A 23,482-nucleotide genomic window follows, 5' to 3' on the forward strand; every position below is an offset into this window, starting at 1 on the left:
GATCAGAAAATGAAGTTCTCTCTAGAGCATGCTTGGAGGCTTCTTCGTCATGAGCAGAAGTGGTGTTCTTCGAATGCTTTGAGAGGACCTGAAAACACCAAACAAACAAAGCTTGATGTGAGTGGCACATATTCCTTCAGTTCAAATACAACTTCTCGTCTTGAGGAAGAAGCTATTGAACGCCCTCCAGGTGTTAAGGCATCCAAAAGCAAAGCAAAGAACAATGGTGGTGGTATAGAAACTGAGGGTAATTCTCTACAAAAGTTAGAGAAGGCGTGGGAGATCAGAGAGAGAGAAATAGCTGCGAGAGAACGAATTTCTAAGCAATGACTTCTAGCGAGTCTAGTCAACAAAACTGATCTGTCCGAGGCTGAAATCAATCTGAGAAAGAAGCTAATTGATGAGATGTTAGGATAGTTGGTTATTAGTTGTTTTGTGTTTTGTTAAAGTTTGAGTCTTGTGTTTTGTTAAAGTTTGAGTCTTGTGTTTTGTTAAAGTTTGAGTCTTGTGTTATGTATCGTTGATGAATCGACTAAATCAATGCTTGTGTTATGTATCGTTTTAATCATTGTTAAGTGGTTCTGTTCTTTTATCAATGCTAAGAGGTTCTGCTCTTGTATCGTGTTAATCATTGTTAAGTGGTTCTGTTCTATTATCAATGCTAAGTGGTTCTGCTCTTGTATCGTTTTAATCAATTTTAAGTGGTTCTGTTCTTTTATCAATGCTAAGTGGTTCTGCTCTTGTTTTGTTTTAATCAATGTTAAGTGGTTCTGCTCTTGTATTGTTTTAATCATTGTTAAGTGGTTCTATTCTTTTATCAATGCTAAGTGGTTCTGCTCTTGTTTCGTTTTAATCAATGTTAAGTGGTTCTGCTCTTGTATCGTTTTAATCATTGTTAAGTGGTTATGTTCTTTTAGCAATGCTAAGTGGTTCTGCTCTTGTTTTATTTTCTTGAGTTTTGTTTGTTGATAGGTTCTTATCTCATGTGTTTTTTGCTTATCCTCGGCAGGTTTACGTTCCAATCATACCCGTGAACCTTGTGATCTCACGTCGGCACAAGAGAACAAAAGTCTCTGGTATGTCGTTCTGCTCTTGCCGTGAACCTTCAACATCTCGTCGGCACAAGAGAACAAAAGTCTCTGGTCTTGGTTCTGATCTTCCCGTGACTTTCTCCTTGTGATCTCAAGTCGGCACAACGCACGTGAACAACAAGAGAACAACGCCCGTGAACTTTTTTGTGTTTTTCTTTCCCCACTTGATGTTCAGTAAACTTGTATATATAGCAAACGAGAATCATATTCAGTCTCTTGTAACTCTCTTAAACGATAATCGGCTACTTCCCAACTCTCTTGTAAACTCATATTCAGTCTGCTTTATTCACTCTTCCCAACTATCTTGTAAACTCATATTCAGTTTTAAATATTTTCTCCATCCCAACTCTCTCTTAAAAAATCTCTCATTTCTTATTATCATGTCTTCACCAGATTTAGATGATGAGTATGATGAATTTTTTGATGAACATTTTGGCAATCTATTCCAAGATTGCCTAAATGATTATGGCAATGATCAACAACCAACTACTTCAAGGCGGCCTAGAGCTTATATTGATAGACAACACGAAGAAGGGCATATTCAATTATGGAATGATTATTTCAGCGAAAATGCTACATTCTCTGCTGGTAGTTTCCGTCGTCGTTTTCGAATGAACAAATCATTGTTCATTCGTATTGTTGATGCTACGGGAAGGTTGGGTCTGTCTGGATTACAAAAGTGTACTGCAGCCATTCGTATTTTGGCATATGGGTGTGCATCTGATGCGGTTGACGAATAACTCCGCCTCGCAGATAGCACCGCAATGCAATGCTTGGAAAATTTTGTGGAGGGAATTATATATTTGTTTCAAGATATGTACCTAAGAAGACCTACATCAGAGGATCTCCAACGATTACTCAATTTAGGAGAGGACCGCGGATTTCCCAGGATGATCGGAAGCATTGATTGTATGCATTGGGAATGGAAGAATTGTCCAACAGCTTGGAAAGGACAGTATTCTCGTGGATCTAGAAAACCTACAATCGTTTTAGAGGCTGTGGCATCGCAAGATCTCTGGATTTGGCATGCATTTTTTGGTCCTCCAGGTACTTTAAATGATATCAATGTTCTTGACCGTTCACCAGTTTTTGATGACATCTAAGAAGGTCGAGCTCCGAGAGTAGATTACTTTGTCAACGGACGACATTACAATATGGCTTACTACCTCACTGATGGTATATATCCGAGATGGGCAACATTCATCCAATCAATTTCACTTCCACAAGACCCGAAAGCATCATTATTTGCAAGGTGTCAAGAAGCTGCCCGAAAAGATGTTGAACATGCTTTTGGAGTCTTGCAAGCTCGTTTTGCGATTGTTAAAAATCCTGCACTTTTTTTGGATAAGGCAAAAATAGGAAAGATAATGCGAGCATGTATCATATTGCACAATATGATTGTAGAAGATGAACGAGATGGATACAACCTGTACAATACAGCATAATTCCATCAACGAGAAGGAAGCCGGACTTCACATGTCGATTTAACATATTCTACAGATAGGATTAACAATCTCGACGAAGTGATGGGCGATTGGAATCAAGTTCGTGATACAAAACAATATCGATGGCTTAAAGCTGATTTGGTTGAACATATCTGGCAAAAATTTGGCACAACTCGATATTAGACCGATGCTAATTATGTTATTCATAATGCTTTCATATGTTTCTATCATTATATGTTTTTTTTATTGTAATCAGTTTTAAGTTTGTGGTTTTTTTAGGATTGTAATATATGTTTTAAAGTTTTTTTAATGTAATATATTTGTTTTTTTTTTAATAAATGTATTCTACTACTAGTTTTTATTTTCTTAATATTGCATAAATTATATAACTAACATTTATGATATTATAAAATATACTTTAAATATTTTTTTAATAAAAAAAGTTAGACACCAAAAAATAACTAATGGGAGGACAAAAGTTAAAAAAAAAAATGTCAAAAAATTTGTATTATCTTTAATATTATTAAAAGATATAGACACTTTGAGTATGTGCATTGGGTTTGCTCTTAAATCAACAAGATGATTAGGAAAAGAAAACTATAATAATCTTGTTTTGTGTGCATGCATGATATGATGCATACACACACTGGCACACGCACAGGTATGGCTTAAATCTTGAAAATGTAAAGACTAATGTGGAGCCATCCTCGGAATCTCTTGCGGATTCTCGCTTTTTCTCTCGTTAAAAAAAAAAAAAGAATTCGCATGTTGTGTTGTGGTCACACACTCACTCGTTCGTCGTCTATAAAAGGGGTTACATCATTCTTTTTTTTTTGTTAATAATACTATTCTTAACATTAACACCCTTTAACATTAACATTAACACCCTTTAACGAATTAACAAAATAGTAGTAGTGGGAGTTTCAAAGACCTCTCTCATACTCCCAATGCATTTAATTACATTTAGGTAAGCTTCCAGCTAAGTATCTTAAAAGAGCTGGGATACTACTAGACAGCTTTATTTAATCGTGTCATTATTTTGTTAATCAACTTTTTTTTTAAACGATACTATCGAGTTTCGAGTTAAAATAAAATTGTTATATGTACAAAACAAATAACGAAAGCGAGAGAGTATCAGATCATGTGCCTAAGTTTATCATCTGTCGAATCTTCCTTCTCTCTTCCCTTTTCCTTTTCATTTTTTCTTGTCAAACATTAATGATTATTTTTAGTTTGGTCGGCTCAAAAAAAAAAAATCAGAAAAAAGTATATTTCAGTTTGCACAGAACCATGTCTGCACATGAAGAAGTTATGAACTAAAAGTGAGAGACCAGAAAGAACAATCTTTAGATTTCTACAGTTCTTTGATTTCTCAAAGACTACGACTTTGTATTTTCTCTCTCTCTCTCAACCCCAGTTTCTCCGGTGATCGGCTCCGGTGGATTTAAAGTCCTAAGCTTTTTCCAAATATTTTGGAGTCTACCAAATCTTTACAAAAAAAGTTTCTGGCCTTTCCGATTGGTAGAGTCTTCACCAAGAACAGCTCGATGGGTTTTTAAAGGTTAGATTTTTAAACTTGTAACAATCAAAGAGTTTGATTTTGTTATTGAAGTTTCCCTCAAATTTTAAAAATTTTCTGCGTTTGTGCAAATTCCTGTTGAATTTTAGGTAGAGAGAGAGAGAGGAACTTGTTTTGTTTGTGTGTGAAAGAATCAGATAAGAAAATGGGAGAAGGAGAAGAAAATGGTAACGAAGCAGATTCAAATGAGAGATCTTTGGCACTGTCGCCTACTTGGTCTGTTGCTATTGTGTTGACTGTCTTCGTTGTTGTTTCTTTGATCGTTGAGCGCTCCATTTATCGTCTCAGCTCTGTGAGTAAACTAAAGCCTCGTCCTTTTTTTTTGTGATTTTGATCTTCTCCTGAGTCATTTTTATCAGCAGCTTTCTTACTCTTGTGTTTTTTTATTTGTCATAGTGGTTGAGGAAGACAAAGAGGAAACCTATGTTTGCTGCATTAGAGAAGATGAAAGAAGGTTTTGCTGTTATATACCAAAAACTTAAATGGTCCATTTGTTTGGTTTCCTAAATGTTTACTGTGTTCTGAAATGGTTTTTGTTTTTGTTATTGACAGAGTTGATGCTGCTTGGGTTTATATCACTTGTTCTAACAGCTACCTCTAGTACAATAGCCAACATTTGTGTTCCTTCAAGTTTCTACAATGACAGATTTGTTCCGTGTACACGATCTGAGATCCAAGAGGAGCTTGAAAGCGGTTCAACTGTCAAGCGGAATCTCTTAACAAAATCCCTCTTTTTCAACATGTTTAGGAGAAGGTTGGGTGTCATTAAACAGACTACTTGCAGCGAGGTTCAAACTTGAAATGACTGAAATGTGTTTACCATTAACATTATTAGAATCTGTTTGGTCAGAGACTTAACTAAATTCATATCTCGCAGGGGCATGAGCCGTTTGTTTCATATGAAGGCCTTGAACAGTTGCATCGTTTCATCTTTATAATGGCAGTTACACATGTCACTTACAGCTGCTTGACCATGATTCTTGCAATTGTCAAGGTAGTTTCTTGTTTTTTTTCAGCTGAAGTTCTCTTTCAAATCTTATCCACAAATACTTTTATAAGAAATTTCAGTGCATTAGGTGTTTGATAGTGTGCTTTCTTCTCTGTTTTGAATTGGGAAGAACCTCTCTTATTAACAGTTTTGATTGGCCTGCATTCTCTATCCAGATTCATAGTTGGAGGATCTGGGAAGATGTAGCTCGTATGGATCGACACGATTGCTTAACTGGTGAGTCATGTTCCATAATAGAACATGTGCACAGATGAAGTGGATGTTATTAGTCATTCACAGTGGTATAATTGTAATGTTGTAACAAGTTTCTTTAGCATTATGATGAGTTTTCTGCTCATGGATGTGGTCTAAGACTTTGATTATTCCATAAAAGTCCATCTCTCAAAGTGGAAAAGGATTGAGTATTTGAGTGTTTGTGGCAGCTGTGGTACGGGAGAAAATATTCCGAAGGCAAACAACTTTTGTCCAGTATCATTCCTCAGCTCCTGTAGCCAAGAATAGATTGCTTATATGGGTGGTAAGTGTTTTTTTAGCTCCTTTAGTTTTCTTTTACCTTTTTGGAAATCATGGAGTAGACATTGTATGAATAGTTGGTTCCAATATATACTAATATGTCTTTGTTATGTGCTTGCAGACATGTTTCTTCAGACAATTCGGTCGTTCTGTTGTTCGTTCTGACTATCTTACTCTCCGCAAGGGATTCATTGTGGTGGGTGATATACTCTATGCCATGATCAACGTTTGCTGTTTCAAACTCTCGTTTTTTAACTACTTATAATTGGTTCTGTTTCCTTTTCTTGTTTTATGAGCAGAATCACCACCTCACATTAAAGTACGATTTTCACAGCTATATGATCCGTTCTATGGAAGAAGAGTTCCAAAAGATTGTTGGTGTAAGGTGAGCTAACCTTAGCCTGTAGAAACATTATTTGCTATATCCAATATGAATGAATGAATGCATTAGTCATTGACTGAACAACTTATCCTTCATTGATCTTCTGTAGTGGGCCGCTTTGGGGGTTCGTAGTTGCTTTCATGCTCTTTAACATAAAAGGTATGATCACTAAACCAAAAGACAGATGACAGATGATCATTCTTGTTTCCTTTAGTTCAATTGTGAGAAATCTTCACATCATAAGATTTACTTTTAAACTTCGCCTCTTGTTACTGCAGGATCGAATCTCTATTTCTGGATAGCAACCATTCCTGTTACTGTAAGAACTACATTTTTCACCATTTCTGCTTTCTTGTATCATGTTAGTAAACATTATAGTTTAGTAAAATTTTGTTCATTTTATCAGCTTGTTCTTCTGGTTGGTGCTAAGTTGCAACACGTAATAGCAACTTTGGCATTGGAGAATGCTGGTTTAACTGAATATCCTTCAGGAGTGAAGCTGAGACCTCGTGATGAACTTTTCTGGTTCAATAAACCAGAGCTACTCTTGTCCCTAATCCACTTCATTCTGTTCCAGGTTTGCATAAACCTTTACTGACTTACCTTTGCACCGAACCAATTACTCGGTCTTGGTAAAAACTAACAGCTACATTGCTTTCCATTTCCAACAGAACTCTTTTGAACTGGCTTCGTTCTTCTGGTTCTGGGTATAACACTTGACCACATATTCGATATATACTTTTTGCAGACTTTAGATTTTGGTTTGATAATTACAGTACATTTGTTCTTGATATCTCTCCAGTGGCAGTTTGGGTACAGCTCTTGCTTCCTCAAGAATCATTACCTCGTTTACTTCAGACTTCTTTTAGGGTAATTGAAACCTTCTTTTTTTTTTTATCCCAATTGAGCCTCAAGACTGTTTGTGCATTTCTGCCTTATAGTGTAATCTTATTTCATTTCCTATATTTGTAGGTTTGCTGGACAGTTTCTTTGCAGTTACAGCACACTACCACTTTATGCACTAGTCACTCAGGTTGGTGTTGTTTCGACTTTTGAAAGCTTCCGTAAACTTCTTTAGACATATAATGGGAAATATTGTTTTTGATTTGCAGATGGGAACAAACTATAAAGCAGCTTTGATACCTCAAAGGATAAGAGAGACGATTCGAGGTTGGGGGAAAGCAACCAGAAAGAAAAGAAGGCACGGTATATATGGCGATGATTCGACTGTTAGAACAGAAACAAGCACGGTTGCATCTATCGAAGAATATGATCATCAAGTTCTTGATGTTTCTGAAACTTCTCTACAACAACAACAACAACAACAACAACAACAAGGTACTGAACTCGAGATGCAACCAATCCAACCACGTAGTGATTGTGTTGTACCTAATGAAACTTCAAGTAGAGTTGGAACACCTCTTCTTCGACCTTGGCTCTCCATTTCTTCACCAACGAATACAGAATTGAGATCAGAACCTATAGAACCACCACTCTCGAGATCGTCTTCATTGCCAGTGAGAAGAGAGTCATGAGATGATATACTACATTTTTAGTTGGATATATTATAAGTTCGTAGGATTAATTTCATTAGACAACGATGAACATGTACTCTTGTAGTACATAGATGTAATAATTAAAAAAAAAATATTAACATTTACATTTGGAAAGTGTAAAACTCTATAATAGCAATTTCTTCATATTTTGATAACAAAAATAAAAATAAAACAATATTCTTCATATATTTTGATACAAATTTTTTAAAAAACACCAAAATTAATTTAAATTTTAGAAAGCATTTTATACATTTCTAAAAAAAAAATATTTTTTTAATAAGAAAATTATTTTTTATTTTTCTAAATGAATTAATTTACTCTTTTGATTCCGACATAAGTTTAAGGTTTTGTAGCATCATCTCCCCGGCGGCTTCGAAACCCTAAAAACCCCCAAAAGTTTAGCTTCCCGTCAATCTCCAATGGAGGAGTCTCCTGCTTCTAAGACGGAAGCTCAAGCTTTCGTATACGATACTCTTACACCTCTCTGTTTCTCAAATTCGAATCTATCTCCTCCGCCGCCAGTTCATGACGAATCTCACCAATACTCTGTTTTCCGCAAAGAGATTTCAGATTTCAAAGACGACACAGCGCCGGTTGATTCAGCTACGATTGATTTCTTCTCACTGGACGTTGATGCAGGGAGTAATGATAACGACGTCGAGCCTGTGACCCCTGTGGTGGTGGCGGCGGCGTCGTTGTCGAAGAAGAAGAGTAAAAAGAGGAAGAAAGATGAAGAAACAGAGCAACCTAGATTGGAGAGTAACTGGTTTAGTGAGAATAGCTTTTCTAAGATCCCAATGCTTCAGTTGCATAAAGGTAATGAAGCTCAATATCATTCAAAAGTTTGGATCTTTTGCTAAAATGTGGCTATTAAATTTAGGTTCTTGTTAGTTCGATTGCTTTGTTGAAAGTGAGAAGCTTTGATTGGTGTTTGATTTCCTTTTTGGTGTTGTTGCATCGTTACAAAGAAGCTCGTTGAGAAAGCTTTGATTCTTGATTTGTTGCAGAAATAGTAGATTTCTGTGATTTTCTGTTACCAACACAAGCAGAGAAAGCTGAGCGTGATGAGGCAGTGGCGAGTGTGTCAAGTGTTATTAAGTATATCTGGCCGAGTTGCAAGGTACAAATTTTCGAAACTTCAATCTCTCTTTGAGCATTGTTTGATTTCAACAACTGCAATCTCTAATCTTTTGCTTATTCTCTGTTGCAGGTTGAGGTTTTTGGGTCATACAGGACAGGATTGTATCTTCCAACAAGTGATATTGATGTAAGTGTTTAAACACCACTTTTGTTTGATTGACTATGTGGTGTACATAATTAACAAGAATACCTTATCTCCACATCCATCTGGAGCTATTATAATACTGTTTTGATACTTAGACGTTAGTTACTGTATAGATTAGTGTTTGAAAAGATCTTCATGTCTAAATCTTCATCCCTTTTTGCTGTATATATAGGTGGTGATTTTGGAATCAGGTCTCACAAATCCACAGCTAGGTTTACGCGCACTCTCCAGGGCATTGTCACAAAGGGGAATTGCAAAGAATATCATGGTATTTTGACTTTTTATTGTTACTATTATATGGCAGTATCTCAGAGTAATCATGTCGTGTAATTAGCTCTCTAATTGTTTCAGGTAATTGCTAAGGCTCGTGTACCAATTATCAAGTTCGTTGAGAAGAAAAGCAACATTTCATTTGATCTAAGGTTTTTTATCTTCCCATTTGCCCCTACTAGCTTCACTTTTAGTTTCAGTCCGCGTTTTTCTTAAATAGATTGTAAGCAAAACACTAGTTGAATTCGTAGCAATTCATGGAGGAACTTTGAACTTTATGCTACTATGTATCTTCAACAAAAGCTATACGGTCCTTGGTTGATTAGAAAGCCTTGTAATATCAGCAGATATATGATTTATGGTCTATGCACAAAAATGACTTTTTTTTTTGTGTGAATAGAGTATATGATTTAGCTAGTATTAAGTATGTCACTGGCTTTGCAGTTTTGATATGGAGAATGGACCAAAGGCGGCTGAGTTTATACAGGTTTGTGATAAACTGATAGTACATTTTGTTGTCCCAGATAGTTCGCATGAACTTTGGGATTCTTCAGCTGAATAATACTCTTTAGTAGCCTATCATGTTGATCTATGTAACCTTACGACACAAGTTTCGGATTGTTTTGTAGGATGCAGTATCAAAGTTGCCCCCTCTACGGCCATTATGTCTAATTCTGAAAGTATTTCTACAGCAGAGAGAACTTAACGAGGTCTGGACATAATAGTCTGCTTTTAAAAAAAAAAAAATATATGTCTTCCTTCTTCACCATACCAAACATTTAAAAATTCTCTTTAATGTTTTTGTTCAGGTGTACAGTGGTGGAATTGGCTCATATGCACTTCTTGCAATGCTCATTTCATTTCTCAAGGTAAAAGTGGTTACTTGGATTTCTCATTTAGAATTAACATATCTAAATTGGACATTCCTTATCCTTTGTTCTTCTATGAAAACAGTACCTCAAGGATGGTCGAAGCGCACCTGAGCATAACTTGGGAGTTCTATTGGTATGCTTTTGTCATTGTGACTTAAAGCTTTAAAATTGCATGGCTTCATATGTTGGCTAAAAATTTATCCTTTTTCCTTAATGTAGGTAAAATTCTTTGATTTTTACGGGCGTAAGTTAAACACCGCAGATGTTGGTGTATCTTGCAAAAAGGGAGGATCTTTCTTTTCTAAGAGCAACAAAGGGTAAGTAAACGAACTGACATTGGAGGTTTTAATTACATCTCGTCTACCTCTACTTTTCGTGTTTGTTAACATTCTTTATTTTCGTCTTTGTCTCTCCAGTTTCCTGAACTTGGGCCGGCCAGGGCTCATCTCTATCGAGGATCCACAGGTTAGCTTCGAACTCTTCTGGTTTTGTAAAAACGAGGAACTTAGAATGCATGTGAACAAAAGATTAACTTGGTTCTATTTTTGTTACTGTTGTATAATCAGACACCAGATAATGACATTGGGAAGAACTCATTCAACTACTTTCAGGTTCTATTCACTTCTCTAGTTTATCAACATTAGTACATTATTTTCAAGATGGATGTTTATATACTCATTAGAGAGTGCTTCTTTATATACAGATTCGGTCAGCCTTTGGAATGGCCTTATCTACTTTGACAAACGCAAAAGCGATCCTAGCGTTAGGACCAAACCGAAGCATCCTCGGCACAATAATCAGACCAGATCGGATCCTGTCAGAGCGCAAAGGAGGGAAGAATGGAGACGTTACTTTCAGCAGCTTGCTTCCCGGAGCAGGAGAGCCATTGCCTACTGATGGAAAAAGCAATGGCGGGCTTTTCTGCAATTGGGAGCTCGAAGAAGATGAAGAAGGTTCGTTCCCAAGAGGGAGTACTGCAAACGGGGACATTACTCCGATAGTAGAGACTCCTGGTAAGAGATCGAAAGAGTCTTCTGGAAAGAAGAAGAAGAAGAGTAAGAGTAAGAAGGAGGTAGATGAAGAGGAAGAAGAAGAAGAAGAAGAAACGAGTTCAAAGAAGAAAAGACGATGGAAGAAGAACATAGTTGGATACAGATGGAAGTACTGAGATGTTACTTTTTTGGTTGAATTTGGAACCAGAAAGAAAGGTTCTATTATGGATGGACACACAGAGACTATGAGTGTAAATTATAATTTGGTAAAACAGTTCTTTATGCTGTTTGTAACAAATTAAAAGAATTTACCATCAGTTTTGAGTAGCTTTTAATTTTTTTTTTAAAAAGAGAATGTAATGGAACAAATTTAGACATTTAGTAATCAATTTTAAATTAAAAATATTTGTCTGGTTTGTTTATCTTTTATTTCGGATTTTATAAATATATGTACAAAAGTCTGTTTTAATGATATAATTTGATTAATTTTCTGGTTTCTTTAATAAGCTATGCTTAGAAAATTAAAGTATAATTTTGAAGCACGGTATCATTGAAAATTGAAAGGAGAATAAGCGACCGAACGCTTTCATGAGACCGACCAGTGATAGACTCAATAGACGATATGTGTATTGATTGGTGTATATATATGATCATGTTCAAGAGTTAAATGTCTGTTATACAAAGTTTAGTGTTTGACCGAGAGGGTAATGCATGTGTGGGATTATGAAGTATTTTAGCACATCAAGATAGTGCATGTGATGATCCAAATTGTAATTAAAGCTTGATCAGCTGTATTTAGAGTTTGGTATACATGGTGTTCAAATTTCATTTTTTTTTGTTGGATTTATATGTAGATTTATAAAGGATCAATTTGATCATTGCAAAATTTAGACTTTAATTTCTATTTTGTTCTTTAGATTTTAAAATTATTGGCAATGACGGGTACAACTATGTTTAATCACATTACTTTGGCCTTAGTTTTTTCTACTTTGGCTATAATTTCTATTCTTTTGCTTATTTTTTAATTATGTTTTACTTATATTTTGCTTATTTTTAATCATGTTTTATTTATATTTTGCTTATTTTTGTGTTAACTGTCTTGCTCTTTTTTTTTTTTTTTTTTTTTTTCTTTGAACGTGTGTTGTGTGTTGTGTGCTTGTGTATTAAGCAACTTATCCAGGAAGGAAGGTGTTTAATAAACAAAGAATGTTTTGATGAATATTTAATTTTTTGAAAGTGAGATTTCATCAACCTAGTGTGATCGAACATGGGACTTTCCAAAAAAAATGCATATGCAAGTTAGAATTTGAATTTGCAATTTATGGTAACAAATTTTGTTATTAAAAAAGCACTACAAATGTAGTCATATATATAATCCGCCCGTCATGTGACATAGACACTTGTGTCACTATATAATCCAACGTCACACAAGTAATCTATATAATCCGACTTATTAGTGATGTACCCTAGTGGTCAATAATGATGCACCACCTATTATTTGAGGTAATGGGTTCAATTCCCCAACAGAACACTTTTGTTTTTTTTTTGCATCTCTTCAAAAGATTTGCTGGATCTGCCAATCACACCAAAACATTTATACTAGTATTTTTTACAGTAGTTTTTGCTAATAAATATTTTTTAGAAAGTTTTTACATTAATGCATAGATTTTAATACTATTAGTTACCAAAACTTCAAAAAAATTTAAAATAATAAAGAAATATTTCTATCTCATTCAAACATAAATATATGATTCTCTTTCATTTTTATTTGAATTTATATTTAAATTATCTTGAATTATTCTATAATATATATAGTTAATAAAAATTGTGATTTTTTCCTGCATATGATGCAATACAAAATTTTAAAACCGGACATATATTACTCAATAGATGAATAAAAAATACGAGTATAATATTCCACATCGTCTAAAAAATTTAGGCAATGGTTGAGAGTCATACTATAAAAGAGACCAAAATGATTCCGTATGCAAATGAGTAGAAAGCTTGATTTATCAGACATTCCAAACTTTAAAAACTTTTATTTGGTTTATTCCGGTTCTTTAATTTAAAGATTTTTAAAAGGTTAAATATGAAAAATATGTAAAACTTTTAAAAAGTTAAATATGATAAATATTATACCGTAGATGCACAATAAATATTAAAAATTAAGATGATACAGTGTGAGTTAAAATATCTCGGGACGAAGTTATATGGCGGGACATGTTTTATCGATATTTATATAAATTAAAAATATCGTTAATTTGGTGTTACATGGGTAAAACATTATTTTATTATTTTGTTAATACTGTCAGTATCAGAAAATAGACATATCTAATTAAATTGATTAAATAAATATTATGTAAAAAATAAAATTATATTGTAGAGGCAATGCAAACTAAAACAACGTCGCAAATGGAGGTTCGTTATTTTAATTTAATACTAATACAAGGTTCGGAATTAAATAATAGTATGTTTATTTTTTATTTCCTAGTTTAATAATAGTATGTTTATTTTTTATTTCTCGTTTTAATACATCGGACACCTTCAAAGTATTTATTTATACATTTATATAATTCGTCGTCAAGAAAGTTTACTACGCTAATATCCTAATTTACAACTCTAATAACAGAGGAAGGTTTATTAGTGCTACTTAAACAATACTGTATGTTGCTAAATGGAGTTCTGATAACATAAAGCTTTTAACAAAAGTAGATTATAGTATTAAAACTTTTCAATCCGAGTAAACCGTATCTGACCAAAAATAAAACTATAAACGAGCTATGTTGAAAACAAAGAAGATCATGAAGTAAAACTTGTTTTTTTCTTTGCTAAAATACTAGATATTCATCCGCGGTATATCGCGGGGTTATATTTTTTATTTAGAAATATTAAATTTAATTTATTTATTATATTAACTATATATGTAAGTACTATTTTTTATATTTTTTAAATGTACTATAGTTTTACATAAATATATTATGTAGTGTATAATTTCCATTGTGTAGATTTAGTGGTTTATTATATAGTTAGGATATCCTTATTGTTCATTTAATTTAATTTTGTCAACAAATATACTGTTTTTGTGATTTTATTTTTCATTTACAATGTAGAGGTAATAGTAATTTAAATTATATTATATATTTATAATTATGTTACCAAATTTCTTTTGGTATGATGTATGTATAAAATTATTATTATGGGATTTGTGTAGTTAGACTAAAAATATTAATAATAGAAAACGATAATATATGAGTACTTTTAACCCAAATATTTAACCCAAACAAAAATTGCTTTTCAAGCACAAACAAATATTTTAACCCAAACAAAAATTGCTTTTCAAGCACATATCCAATATATGAGTACTTTTAATGAAAAATCAGGCCTATTAGTTAATATAAAATATTGATCGGTGACACATCCACTCATTCTCTCTATCCCCACCAAAAACTTAGCAATGAATTTAATCCTTGATTTCAACCAAAAATCCACAATTCTTTCTATCTTATCTGAACCGAATTCTTCAGACTTCGGAGCGATCATGTGGAAGCTGAATATCGTCGAAGGAGGTAGTCCATGGCTGCGACCCACCAATAACCACGTCGGACGACACTTTTGGGAGTTTGATCCGAGTCTTTGTACGCCTGAAGAGCTCGACGCTGTCAAGGAAGCTAGAAAATAGCTTTCAGGTACCCTCACCTGACTTGCAGTGTGTTATTTCAACCTGATCGATCATATCTTATACTTTTAAATTGAAAGTGTTATTGTAGCCCCATTCTGAACCAAACACCAAGTGTATCTGAGGAACAAAATTCGTTAGTTTTTCCCGTGGTAATTATATTAATAAATCTGTTTAACAGTAAACTTACATTTTGAAATTTTAGAAGAATAAAAGTGATTAGCAAAAGGCAAAACGTGGCGATAACAAAGAAATTTACTAATAAATTATATGAGTTTTATATATTACTTACTTACCAATCAACATGTGTGGACTTAGATCAGGTGGGACGAAATTGTGCACAAGCATATGTTAGAGAGAGTCCAGTCTCTATGAATCTCCATTCACAATATATTTCCATTGCCTAAAATGATAATATAGAGAATAGTAAGATTTAAATAAACGAAACAGAAAATTTAAAATTATAATAACCAAAATTCTTACAGTTGTGTTTGTCTACTGAAACCAGCAACTAAAAATTATATAACCTAAGAGAACAGAGAATAGAGGTGTGTTTATGTAAGCAGTGTGTTTTAGTCTAAAACTTTTAGGTGTTTAGGTGTACTATAGTTACAGTCTCATTATTAGGGTGATAATCTGTTTTTTTTTTTTGGTAGTGAGGGTGATAATCTGTTCGTTTCCACGCCCTGAGAAATTTTTTCATAAATGTTTCTGAAAATGTATATATAGATATTAGTACCGTAGATGGTATTAAAAGGTTCAACGCATATGTTGCCTTAAGGTTAAGTGTAAAAACGAACCTAATCCCAAACAAACCAAAGAATAGGACTGTGTGTCTGATGTGTAAATTTGTGATTTGTCTTGCTACACCTACTTATGGTGCATTATTATTCACTTCTATTTATTTTTCAAGTCTTACTGAAAAAGAAAAAAATCAAAATACTAGTCAATTAGAAGGAACAATATCAAAGATTAAGCGAAATATATATTGCTTTGGAAAGTCATAAAACTGGAATACAATACTAGTCTTGAATAATCTTTTAATTAAGAAATCAAGCATAACTTAAGTTACACAGAATTTAACAGCGTAGCAAAATCGAGTTAATATATTACTCTTGAGACTGTTCAAAAGAACCAAGTTGGATTCATTACAGGGAGAACCTTACGCGAGAATGTTCTTCATGCGCTTGAGTTGGTAACTGATTTTCATGACAGTGTGGACTAGAACTTTATATTGAATATTTTGCACGCCTTTTTGAGTTTTACACGAGAAGTTTGTTTGCTATGCGCGTCAGAATCCGAAAGCAGATCACACATCTTCTTTGAATGTTCGTTTTCGTCTCAAGTTTGGTATTCCTTTTTTTAATCACCATGCATGATATCTCTCACCTCCTTCATTATTTGACGATATTTTTTTTTTTTTTTTTTTTGCTAAAGCAGTAAATATCATATTAGATGAAAGTGATTTGGTTTGTGACCGAGCTATTTGGTTCCTTGGCAAAAAAAAAAAAACAAGGAAACAAAAAGAATACACCTATAGATTATAATCGAATAAACAGAAACCTTTTACATAATCCAAAGGGACATGAGGGTTCTAAATTTTTTCCTCTACTTTCTGGCAGTGATAGAGTTGATAATCTCTCGTTCAATCTGCTTGAAGACTTCTTGCGAGGGAATCACCTGAGAGTTGTGAAGCATGTTGTTCCTCTGTTTCCAGATCGCGTAGACAGTAGCCTGTCCCACTAGTTTCCTCAGAACTGATGGTGAGGTTGTACTTGTGGTCGACATCCAATGGATAAGGTCATTCCAGGACTGAAACAGGCGAGGGAAAAGCTTGAGCCTCAGAAACACCTTGTCCCATATAGCACGACTAAAAGGACAAGATAAGAAAAGGTGGTAACGGGTTTCAACCTCTCTGGAGCATAGGACACAAAGAGGAGAAACCTGCATTCCCCATGAAACTAACCTTGACCTTGTTGGTAGCCTATCGAGATGGGAAACCCACATACAAAAAGCATTTTTCGGAGTAGAACCCTTAAACCAGATCGAATTTGCCCAAGATTTGGGGTCTTCTCTTTGTCTGACCGAATGCCAAGTGACCGATGAGGAGAAACCATTACAAGGCACATTATCTACAACCCAATCGTAAGAATCTTCAGCTTCTGCATTTAGAGGTAGTGACACTGTAGTAAGGTGCATTTGGAGTTGTAGAGCTTCATCTGATCTTGGTGAGGGAAGGTTCCAAGCTGATCCAAGCGTGGCATTAGCCACCGAGGCTGAGATTGGGATTCTTAGAGACCTTGGGCCATCACATCCCAGAAACTTGATGAGTGGTCCAAACGGGGTCCAGGGGTCCCCCCAGAAACTTGCACCTGAACCGTTTCCCACATTGCACCGAAGGAACCTCTCTGCTAGTGGCCTCAACCTTAACAAACTCCTCCAATTCCAAGAATCATTAACACTTTCCTGAATGAGCCAAAAAATTGAGCGTTGAAGGTGGTGATGTTTATGCCAAGCCACCCACAATGAGCCACTATTAGAGAATAACAACCATATGAATTTGAGGCTGAGAGTGGTGTTCCACTCTGAAAACCGACGGAGTCCCAAACCACCCTCTGCTTTTGGAAGACAAACCTTGGACCATGCCACTTTTGCTTTGTGATGGTTTTCAATACCCCCAGACCAAAGAAATCTTGAGCACACCGACTCTATCTCCCGGACACAGCCTTTTGGGAGCTTGAAAGTGGATATCCAGAACACTACTGTTCCAGAGATAACTGATGCAATCAACTGCAGTCTTCCGGCGAAAGAAAGAGACTTTACAGCCCAGCTTAAGAAACGTCCCCTGATTTTCTCAATAAGTGGGGCATATTCAGTTGTTTTTAGCTGTCTGCACATAAGGGGGAGTCCCAAGTATCTAATTGGGAGGGTTGCTCTTGGAAAACCATAGTTAGCAATCGCAAGCGATTCTATATCATTGACCCCAGCGAGAAATAATTCTGTCTTTTCACGGTTCATGGTAAGACCCGACCAGCCCGCGAAATCCTCCAGAGTCTCTGTAATACCGTGAAGCGAAGAACTTCCCCCATCAAAAAATATCATGACATCATCCGCAAACATCAAGTGAGTAATATTCAGACCTGATGTTTTAGGATGATAAAATATGTAGCCCGAGTTGAATCTTGATAGAAGGAGTTTTGAGAAAACCTCCATTGCAAGCACAAAAAGATATGGGGAAAGAGGATCTCCTTGCCTCAAGCCTCTTTGACTCTTGAAAAATCCTCCTGCAGTCCCGTTGACAGACACTAAGAAAGTAGGAGTGGTGATGCACTCTGTGATCCAAGAAATAAACATCTCTGGAACTTTAAGACCACGCAAGGATGCAATGATGAAGTCCCATCTGAGGGAATCAAAAGCTTTCCGCAGATCCACCTTTAGCATGCCACTAGGATCAATGTTTTTTCTATTATAACCATGTACAATCTCTGTGGCCAGCAAAACATTTTCGGATAAAATTCTACCCGGGATGAACGCTGATTGAGAGGGTGAGATCACTTCAGGAAGCAAAGATTTCAGTCTATTAGATAGAAGCTTCAAGATAACCTTGTAGAGGGTATTGAGGCAAGAGATGGGTCTGAACTCAGCAGGCTTAGAGGCGTTACAGATCTTTGGGATCAAGACTAGAGTAGTGGCGTTCCATTGCTTAAGGAGTTTTCCAGAAGAGAAGAATTCCTTGATAGCAGCAGTGACCTCCCCACCAACAATACGCCAGCAACTCACATAGAATTCCACAGGATAGCCGTCAGGGCCACTAGTCTTGTTACTCGGTAGAGAACAGAAAGCATCCTTGATCTCTTCGGTAGTGACAGGAGCTATAAGGCGTTGACATTGGGCATCAGAGCAGCTGAAGTCAAGGAGAGAGGTAATGTCTTCCTGGATAAAAAGTGGGGGAGAGACATCCTTTCCCAGCAGGTCGAGAAAATAAGAAGTGCATAGATCATGAATTCCTTGAGGAGACTCGACCCTGACTCCATTGTCATCCTCGAGGTAGTGAATATGATTTATAGCTTTCCTTTGGTTTACCATTCGGTGGAAATATCTTGAATTACAGTCCCCATCTCGCAGCCAATTAATGTGAGATCTTTGCCTGAAGAAACTCTCCTCTGCTTTCGAAAGGATGAACCAAAGTCTTTGAGCCTCTTCCTCCAACTGCGCATTCACAGGGGAGGGTGTATCTAACATGATTTGCTGGGCCTCTAAAAGCTTGACGTGTGCTTCTTCTACTCTCTTTTCAAGATCTGAATAGTTGGATCTGCTGAAATCTCTGATCATCTTCTTGAGGTACTGTAGCTTTTTAGAGACCCTGAACATATCTGAGCCAATAACGTTAAAATTGAACCAACAGCTGCACACCATAGCGATGAAATCCGGATTAGATAACAGGAAGTTATAAAGTTTGAATGGTCTTTTCTGCTTTGATGAATCAAGAGAAAAACAAACTGAGCCACAAGCATGATCAGAAAAGTCAGGCTCCCCAAAGAAACCAAAAGACTGAGCGAAGAGTCCCCTCCACTCGTCATTCACCAAGATTCTATCCAGCTTCTTAGCTATCGGATCAGACTTTCGCTTATTCCACCATGTAAAAGTGCATCCCCTGAAGGTAAGGTCTGATAAATCCGCATTTAAAAGACAGGTTCGGAAGTCAGCCATACCTATGTCAACAGTGAAACCATCAGATGCTGAGTGTTCAGATGGGTGCAGAGTTTGGTTGAAGTCTCCCATGACTAGCCATGGCTTGCCCAAAACAGCAGGATTCTGGGCTAAGCCCGTTATCTCCTCCCAGAGGGAAGTTCTCACAAATACCTCGTTTGATGCGTAGACAAAAGAAGCCACAAAAGGTCGATCGAGAGTAGGCAACTTAACTTCACATGTGATCATTTGCAAGGACTTTGAGATGATCATTTGACGATATTGTTGGTTGGGTCCGCACTTCTTCTCAAAATTACAATGTTTGTTGCTTGCTTCGAGTTTAGGTTTATATTGTAATTTTAAAAATATGTTTGTTTGTTCCAATCGATGCCCAGTTAAGGGAGAGAAAGGAAGGTGAACTGAACAAAGTTTTTTTTTTTTTTTTAAGTAAGTAATAAAGTAGAAAATAGATAGATGTTGACATGGACGAAGACAGTTTTACTTGAGACATGAATGAAAAGCATTAAAAGGATATCAACCTATAGCTCTAATGGAGAGGTGGAGAAAGAAAACACATTGGGTGGCCAAAAAAATCAGGAAAGTCAGTTAAGTCATACTCGCGGGCGCTTCTATTACTGATATCGTAAACACCAAAGCCACGGCCAGCATAGTATATAGAGTTAGGCCTCAGTCCAGGATACTTGCTTGCCTCTAAACAGAATGTCTCATTGCGCCCAATGAAAATGCAAAGATCTCCAATACTCTCTGTGTAGTTATAATAAGCTATCATTTTGCTTCCTTGGAGTACTTTGTCATCCTCTTCCTCTTCTTTCCTGAACACCATGACTCGCTTGGTTTTCCAAAGTACATAAATGTTCCCATTGTAGGCCGCTTGATACGGAATAAAGTACCTTCAGAATACATAAAATAAATAAATAATATATATAACATTTGGCAAAAGAAAAATCTCATATGTATCATCTAACTTTATGTATGAGATTTTCTGCACTATTAATTGTTAACTAATTTAATTGTGGGCTTAACGTACGTACCATTGAACAATGAAACGTTCGCCAGAAGACGACGACTCAACAATATTGTCACGCCGTGTACATGAAGCCAATATCTCCCACTCGTGTTGTGGTATCAAAGGGAAGTTCTCAAACTGTATTTGAAGGAAGCTAGGCTTCTTATTGTTTTTGAGATCCAAGGCAGCCATGTAGGCATATCCTGTAGTGAGGAGGTAAAACATTTGGTCTTTCCAAGAATAAACGAGAGGTGAGTCGAAATCGCAGGAGAATGGGATGTCTATACATGTCCACTCTGAATCTCGATTAGGCATACAATAATACAGTTTAGATCCAGAAACGCTGATACTCACTATATAATCACCGTCCTGGTCGGGAAAAGGAGTGGACAATGAAACTGAGCCTATAATGAGTTCACCAGTATATAACAATGAAGGCAGAGCAATGGTTTTGGTGGATGAATCTGAAGACCAAGGATTATACACGTTGGTGAGATATATAATCGAATCATCCACACGCAAAAGAAATTGCCAGCCACGTGAGGTTCCAAGGAGGACGAGTTTGCGCAAGTACTGTGAAACTTTTAGATAATATTTGTTAGTAATCGTGATGATTTTTTCACTCCTTGGATTAAATAAATAGAAAGTTGTATAATAATTTCCATCTTCGTCGCATACAAACTTAGTTTTGAAAAGCATGTACGGGGTTTGTCGTGGATATGAGCAGAAACGGGCCGTGTCACCTTCTTCAACCTGCATGTGATTATTTGGGTATGTTTAGGGGGGTTATTGATTTTGCAATGGGTAAAAAGATAAAACAAAGACTGATGATGTGCTTAGACAAAAGACATGAAAGCATAAAAGTAAAACTTACATAATGTTTTGCAACAAGACCGAAGAGCAGAGACATTATATTGTTTTTAAAATTACCTACAAGTATATATGTTCACACACCTAATCATCTATAGGTTGGTATATGTCTTATATACCTCTCATTATTTTAAAGTTGGTATGTTTTCCTGAGACACGTGACGCAATTTTGAATCATTAGACTTCACCTATATAATGTGTGTTGGTATAATTAAATTGTGACATATGTAAAAATTGATTCAAATTTCCCTAAGCTACTCATAATTATTTAGAAAGAGATAATATTAATTTTAATGTTTATTTTGTTTTTCTAATCTCTTCTAAAAATCATATACATAGTTAATTTTGTTATATATATAATATAATAATGTGAATTAAAATATGCTTCTTTGTCAAGTAATTGATAGAAAAAAAATTGTAGCTTTTTTTTTTAAAATTTATTTCCTTTTGTGTTAATTTATTTTAATGCTGATCACAAGATAATTTTGTTTTCTTGAACAATACGTCTAAAATTAACACTAACAAAAAGTTTATATAACATGTGTCAGAAATTCATGAATATAACTTTAACACATGTAGTGTTGTTAGGGTCTTCAACTTATATAACATACACCTTCAAAACTCCCACAACTATAATACTATTTATTTAAAAAAGAAAATAGAATTTACTTTGTAATGTTTATTTGTTTCTGTCTTTGTTTTGTTAAAAGTTTCCTTTACTAATCATTTGATAATTAATCTATGCTGTGTTTTGTCCACTACTTTCTTTTCTGTTTTTTCTTTTTTTTTTTCTTGGGTAGTACGTCTAAAATAGTACATAAGACGTGAGTGAATGTGAAAGTGAAAACATAAACATATGATCAAATTGTAAAAAGTTTGGGGGTTGTTTCTTGGATAACAATGTCTCTGCTTTTCAATCTAGTCGCAAATCTCTCTGTAAGCTTTTTTTTAACTAGTCTCTATCAACAAAATACAAATGTGTTGTGCTGTGTAATCCCTTATGACGATTTTTCTAAACAATCACAGGTTGAAGAAGAGAGTGATCATCACAAGGCTGCTCGTTTCTTCTCCTCATCTCCAGAGAAGCAAACTCCGTATATGATACTTGAAGGTTATAAAGTAGGAGAGTCTTCAGAAGCTGAAAACATCATAATGAGTTTCAAGTTATTCGATCTAAGTAAAGAAGAGATCATCGAGGTTATCCACAAGTCATTTCCAAAGTTGTTGTACGAAGAGTCAAGAGTCATTGGGAGCTCGCGTGGCTGGATAGCTTTTATGAGCAAACATGATGGAACCGTACATCTAAGCGACGTATTCAATCTCGGGTCCCTTAGAGTTATAACTCTGCCCCAAATACCTGATCATACTTCCACTCCCATCATAAATGTCTCCTTATCCTATCCGCCAGACCAAGACAATGATTATGTAGTGTACGTCAAGTTCTTAAGCGTCGGACTATATTACTGTAGGCCTAATGACCACTCGCAATGGGTTAGAATCGCTAATCACGACATGCACGAACTCCACTATGATATCGTTTATTCCCAACGAAACCAAATGTTGTTCATCGTGATAGCAGCAGCAAGTTTCTTGCTTTCCTTTGATCTTAACATGAACAAAAGGTATACGATGTTGCATTTGAGAAACATCCCAAAGATGCCACAGTCCGAGTGGGAGTCGTTGGCTTTGTGTTGCAAGAGAGAGTACTTGGTTGAGTCCCCCGGTGGCAGACTTTTTGTTATTAAGCAGAATGTTGATCAAACAGAACAACTAAATTAACTAACTAACTATGACATTAACTAACAACACCCTTGCAGGTATGTAGAGACATACGACCAAGGGGACAAGGAGATTATATTCAACAGAAACAAGAGATTCATGGTGTTTAAGCTAGGAACAAAAGCACATAATTTAGAAATTGCCGCTTATTACACTGAAGACATTGGAGATCTCTGCATTTTCTTTGGCAACAATGAGACATTATGTGTTGAGGCAAGCCAATATCCTGGACTTAAGCCTAACTCTATATATTACATTGGCTATGGTCTCAGTGTTTACGACATCGGTTCCAAAAAATTTCACCAGTTTACTTCATCTATGTCTCTCAATTGGCCTCTCTATATCTTACCAAATCTTATCTAATCATCCTCATGTTTCATTTGTCTTTTCACATGTTTTGATGTATACTGAGACTTTGATGTTTACCATGTATTTCCTAAGACACAA

At 35.5% G+C, this 23,482-nt stretch overlaps 4 protein-coding genes across 4 annotated transcripts; 3 read left to right on the plus strand and 1 right to left on the minus strand.

Moving 5' to 3' along the window:
* The first annotated feature begins 3,166 nt into the window (after positions 1 to 3,166).
* Positions 3,167 to 7,747, plus strand: LOC104728790 (MLO-like protein 11). Its single transcript, XM_019235855.2, has 16 exons — positions 3,167 to 4,097; positions 4,205 to 4,407; positions 4,512 to 4,569; positions 4,668 to 4,903; positions 4,993 to 5,109; positions 5,280 to 5,340; positions 5,547 to 5,641; positions 5,759 to 5,833; positions 5,937 to 6,022; positions 6,129 to 6,178; positions 6,298 to 6,338; positions 6,426 to 6,596; positions 6,691 to 6,726; positions 6,822 to 6,889; positions 6,992 to 7,052; positions 7,132 to 7,747. Exons 2-16 carry the CDS (start codon positions 4,261 to 4,263, stop codon positions 7,552 to 7,554), a joined length of 1,725 nt encoding a protein of 574 aa, XP_019091400.2. The 5' UTR covers positions 3,167 to 4,097; positions 4,205 to 4,260; the 3' UTR covers positions 7,555 to 7,747.
* A 128-nt stretch (positions 7,748 to 7,875) lies between these two features.
* LOC104728800 (uncharacterized) lies at positions 7,876 to 11,397 on the plus strand. Its single transcript, XM_010447733.3, has 13 exons — positions 7,876 to 8,391; positions 8,583 to 8,695; positions 8,786 to 8,842; positions 9,033 to 9,128; positions 9,212 to 9,282; positions 9,575 to 9,617; positions 9,760 to 9,840; positions 9,940 to 9,999; positions 10,085 to 10,135; positions 10,222 to 10,319; positions 10,419 to 10,467; positions 10,569 to 10,613; positions 10,706 to 11,397. Exons 1-13 carry the CDS (start codon positions 7,995 to 7,997, stop codon positions 11,168 to 11,170), a joined length of 1,626 nt encoding a protein of 541 aa, XP_010446035.2. The 5' UTR covers positions 7,876 to 7,994; the 3' UTR covers positions 11,171 to 11,397.
* Positions 11,398 to 19,788: 8,391 nt separating this feature from the next.
* Positions 19,789 to 21,332, minus strand: LOC104728807 (uncharacterized). The gene is made up of 3 exons (XM_087487673.1): positions 21,261 to 21,332; positions 20,412 to 21,139; positions 19,789 to 20,270 (listed from the first exon to the last, which is right to left on the minus strand). The coding sequence occupies exons 1-3, from the start codon at positions 21,294 to 21,296 to the stop codon at positions 19,907 to 19,909; spliced, it is 1,128 nt and encodes a 375-aa protein (XP_087343799.1). The 5' UTR covers positions 21,297 to 21,332; the 3' UTR covers positions 19,789 to 19,906.
* An 824-nt stretch (positions 21,333 to 22,156) lies between these two features.
* Positions 22,157 to 23,481, plus strand: LOC109126921 (uncharacterized). Its single transcript, XM_019230863.2, is given in 1 exon segment — positions 22,157 to 23,481. A coding segment is annotated over 1 exon segment (1,242 nt). The 3' UTR covers positions 23,399 to 23,481.
* The last annotated feature ends 1 nt before the right edge of the window (position 23,482 follows it).

This window comes from Camelina sativa, chromosome 2 (genome assembly GCF_030686135.1).
Source record: "Camelina sativa cultivar CO46 ecotype springtype chromosome 2, ASM3068613v1".
NCBI lineage: Eukaryota > Viridiplantae > Streptophyta > Magnoliopsida > Brassicales > Brassicaceae > Camelina > Camelina sativa.

Bases quoted from the DNA above. Each gene is read 5' to 3' on its own strand.
- LOC104728790 (XM_019235855.2), top strand. From the start codon at position 4,261: ATGGGAGAAGGAGAAGAAAATGGTAACGAAGCAGATTCAAATGAGAGA. The intron at 5,110-5,279 runs GTAGTTTCTTGT...TTCTCTATCCAG, and splicing joins TGATTCTTGCAATTGTCAAG to ATTCATAGTTGGAGGATCTG. The intron at 7,053-7,131 runs GTTGGTGTTGTT...TTTGATTTGCAG, and splicing joins TTTATGCACTAGTCACTCAG to ATGGGAACAAACTATAAAGC.
- LOC104728800 (XM_010447733.3), top strand. From the start codon at position 7,995: ATGGAGGAGTCTCCTGCTTCTAAGACGGAAGCTCAAGCTTTCGTATAC. The intron at 8,392-8,582 runs GTAATGAAGCTC...GATTTGTTGCAG, and splicing joins AATGCTTCAGTTGCATAAAG to AAATAGTAGATTTCTGTGAT. The intron at 9,841-9,939 runs GTCTGGACATAA...GTTTTTGTTCAG, and splicing joins AGCAGAGAGAACTTAACGAG to GTGTACAGTGGTGGAATTGG.
- LOC104728807 (XM_087487673.1), bottom strand. From the start codon at position 21,296: ATGTCTCTGCTCTTCGGTCTTGTTGCAAAACATTAT. The intron at 21,140-21,260 runs GTAAGTTTTACT...AATCACATGCAG, and splicing joins GTCTTGTTGCAAAACATTAT to GTTGAAGAAGGTGACACGGC. The intron at 20,271-20,411 runs GTACGTACGTTA...TGTATTCTGAAG, and splicing joins GAACGTTTCATTGTTCAATG to GTACTTTATTCCGTATCAAG.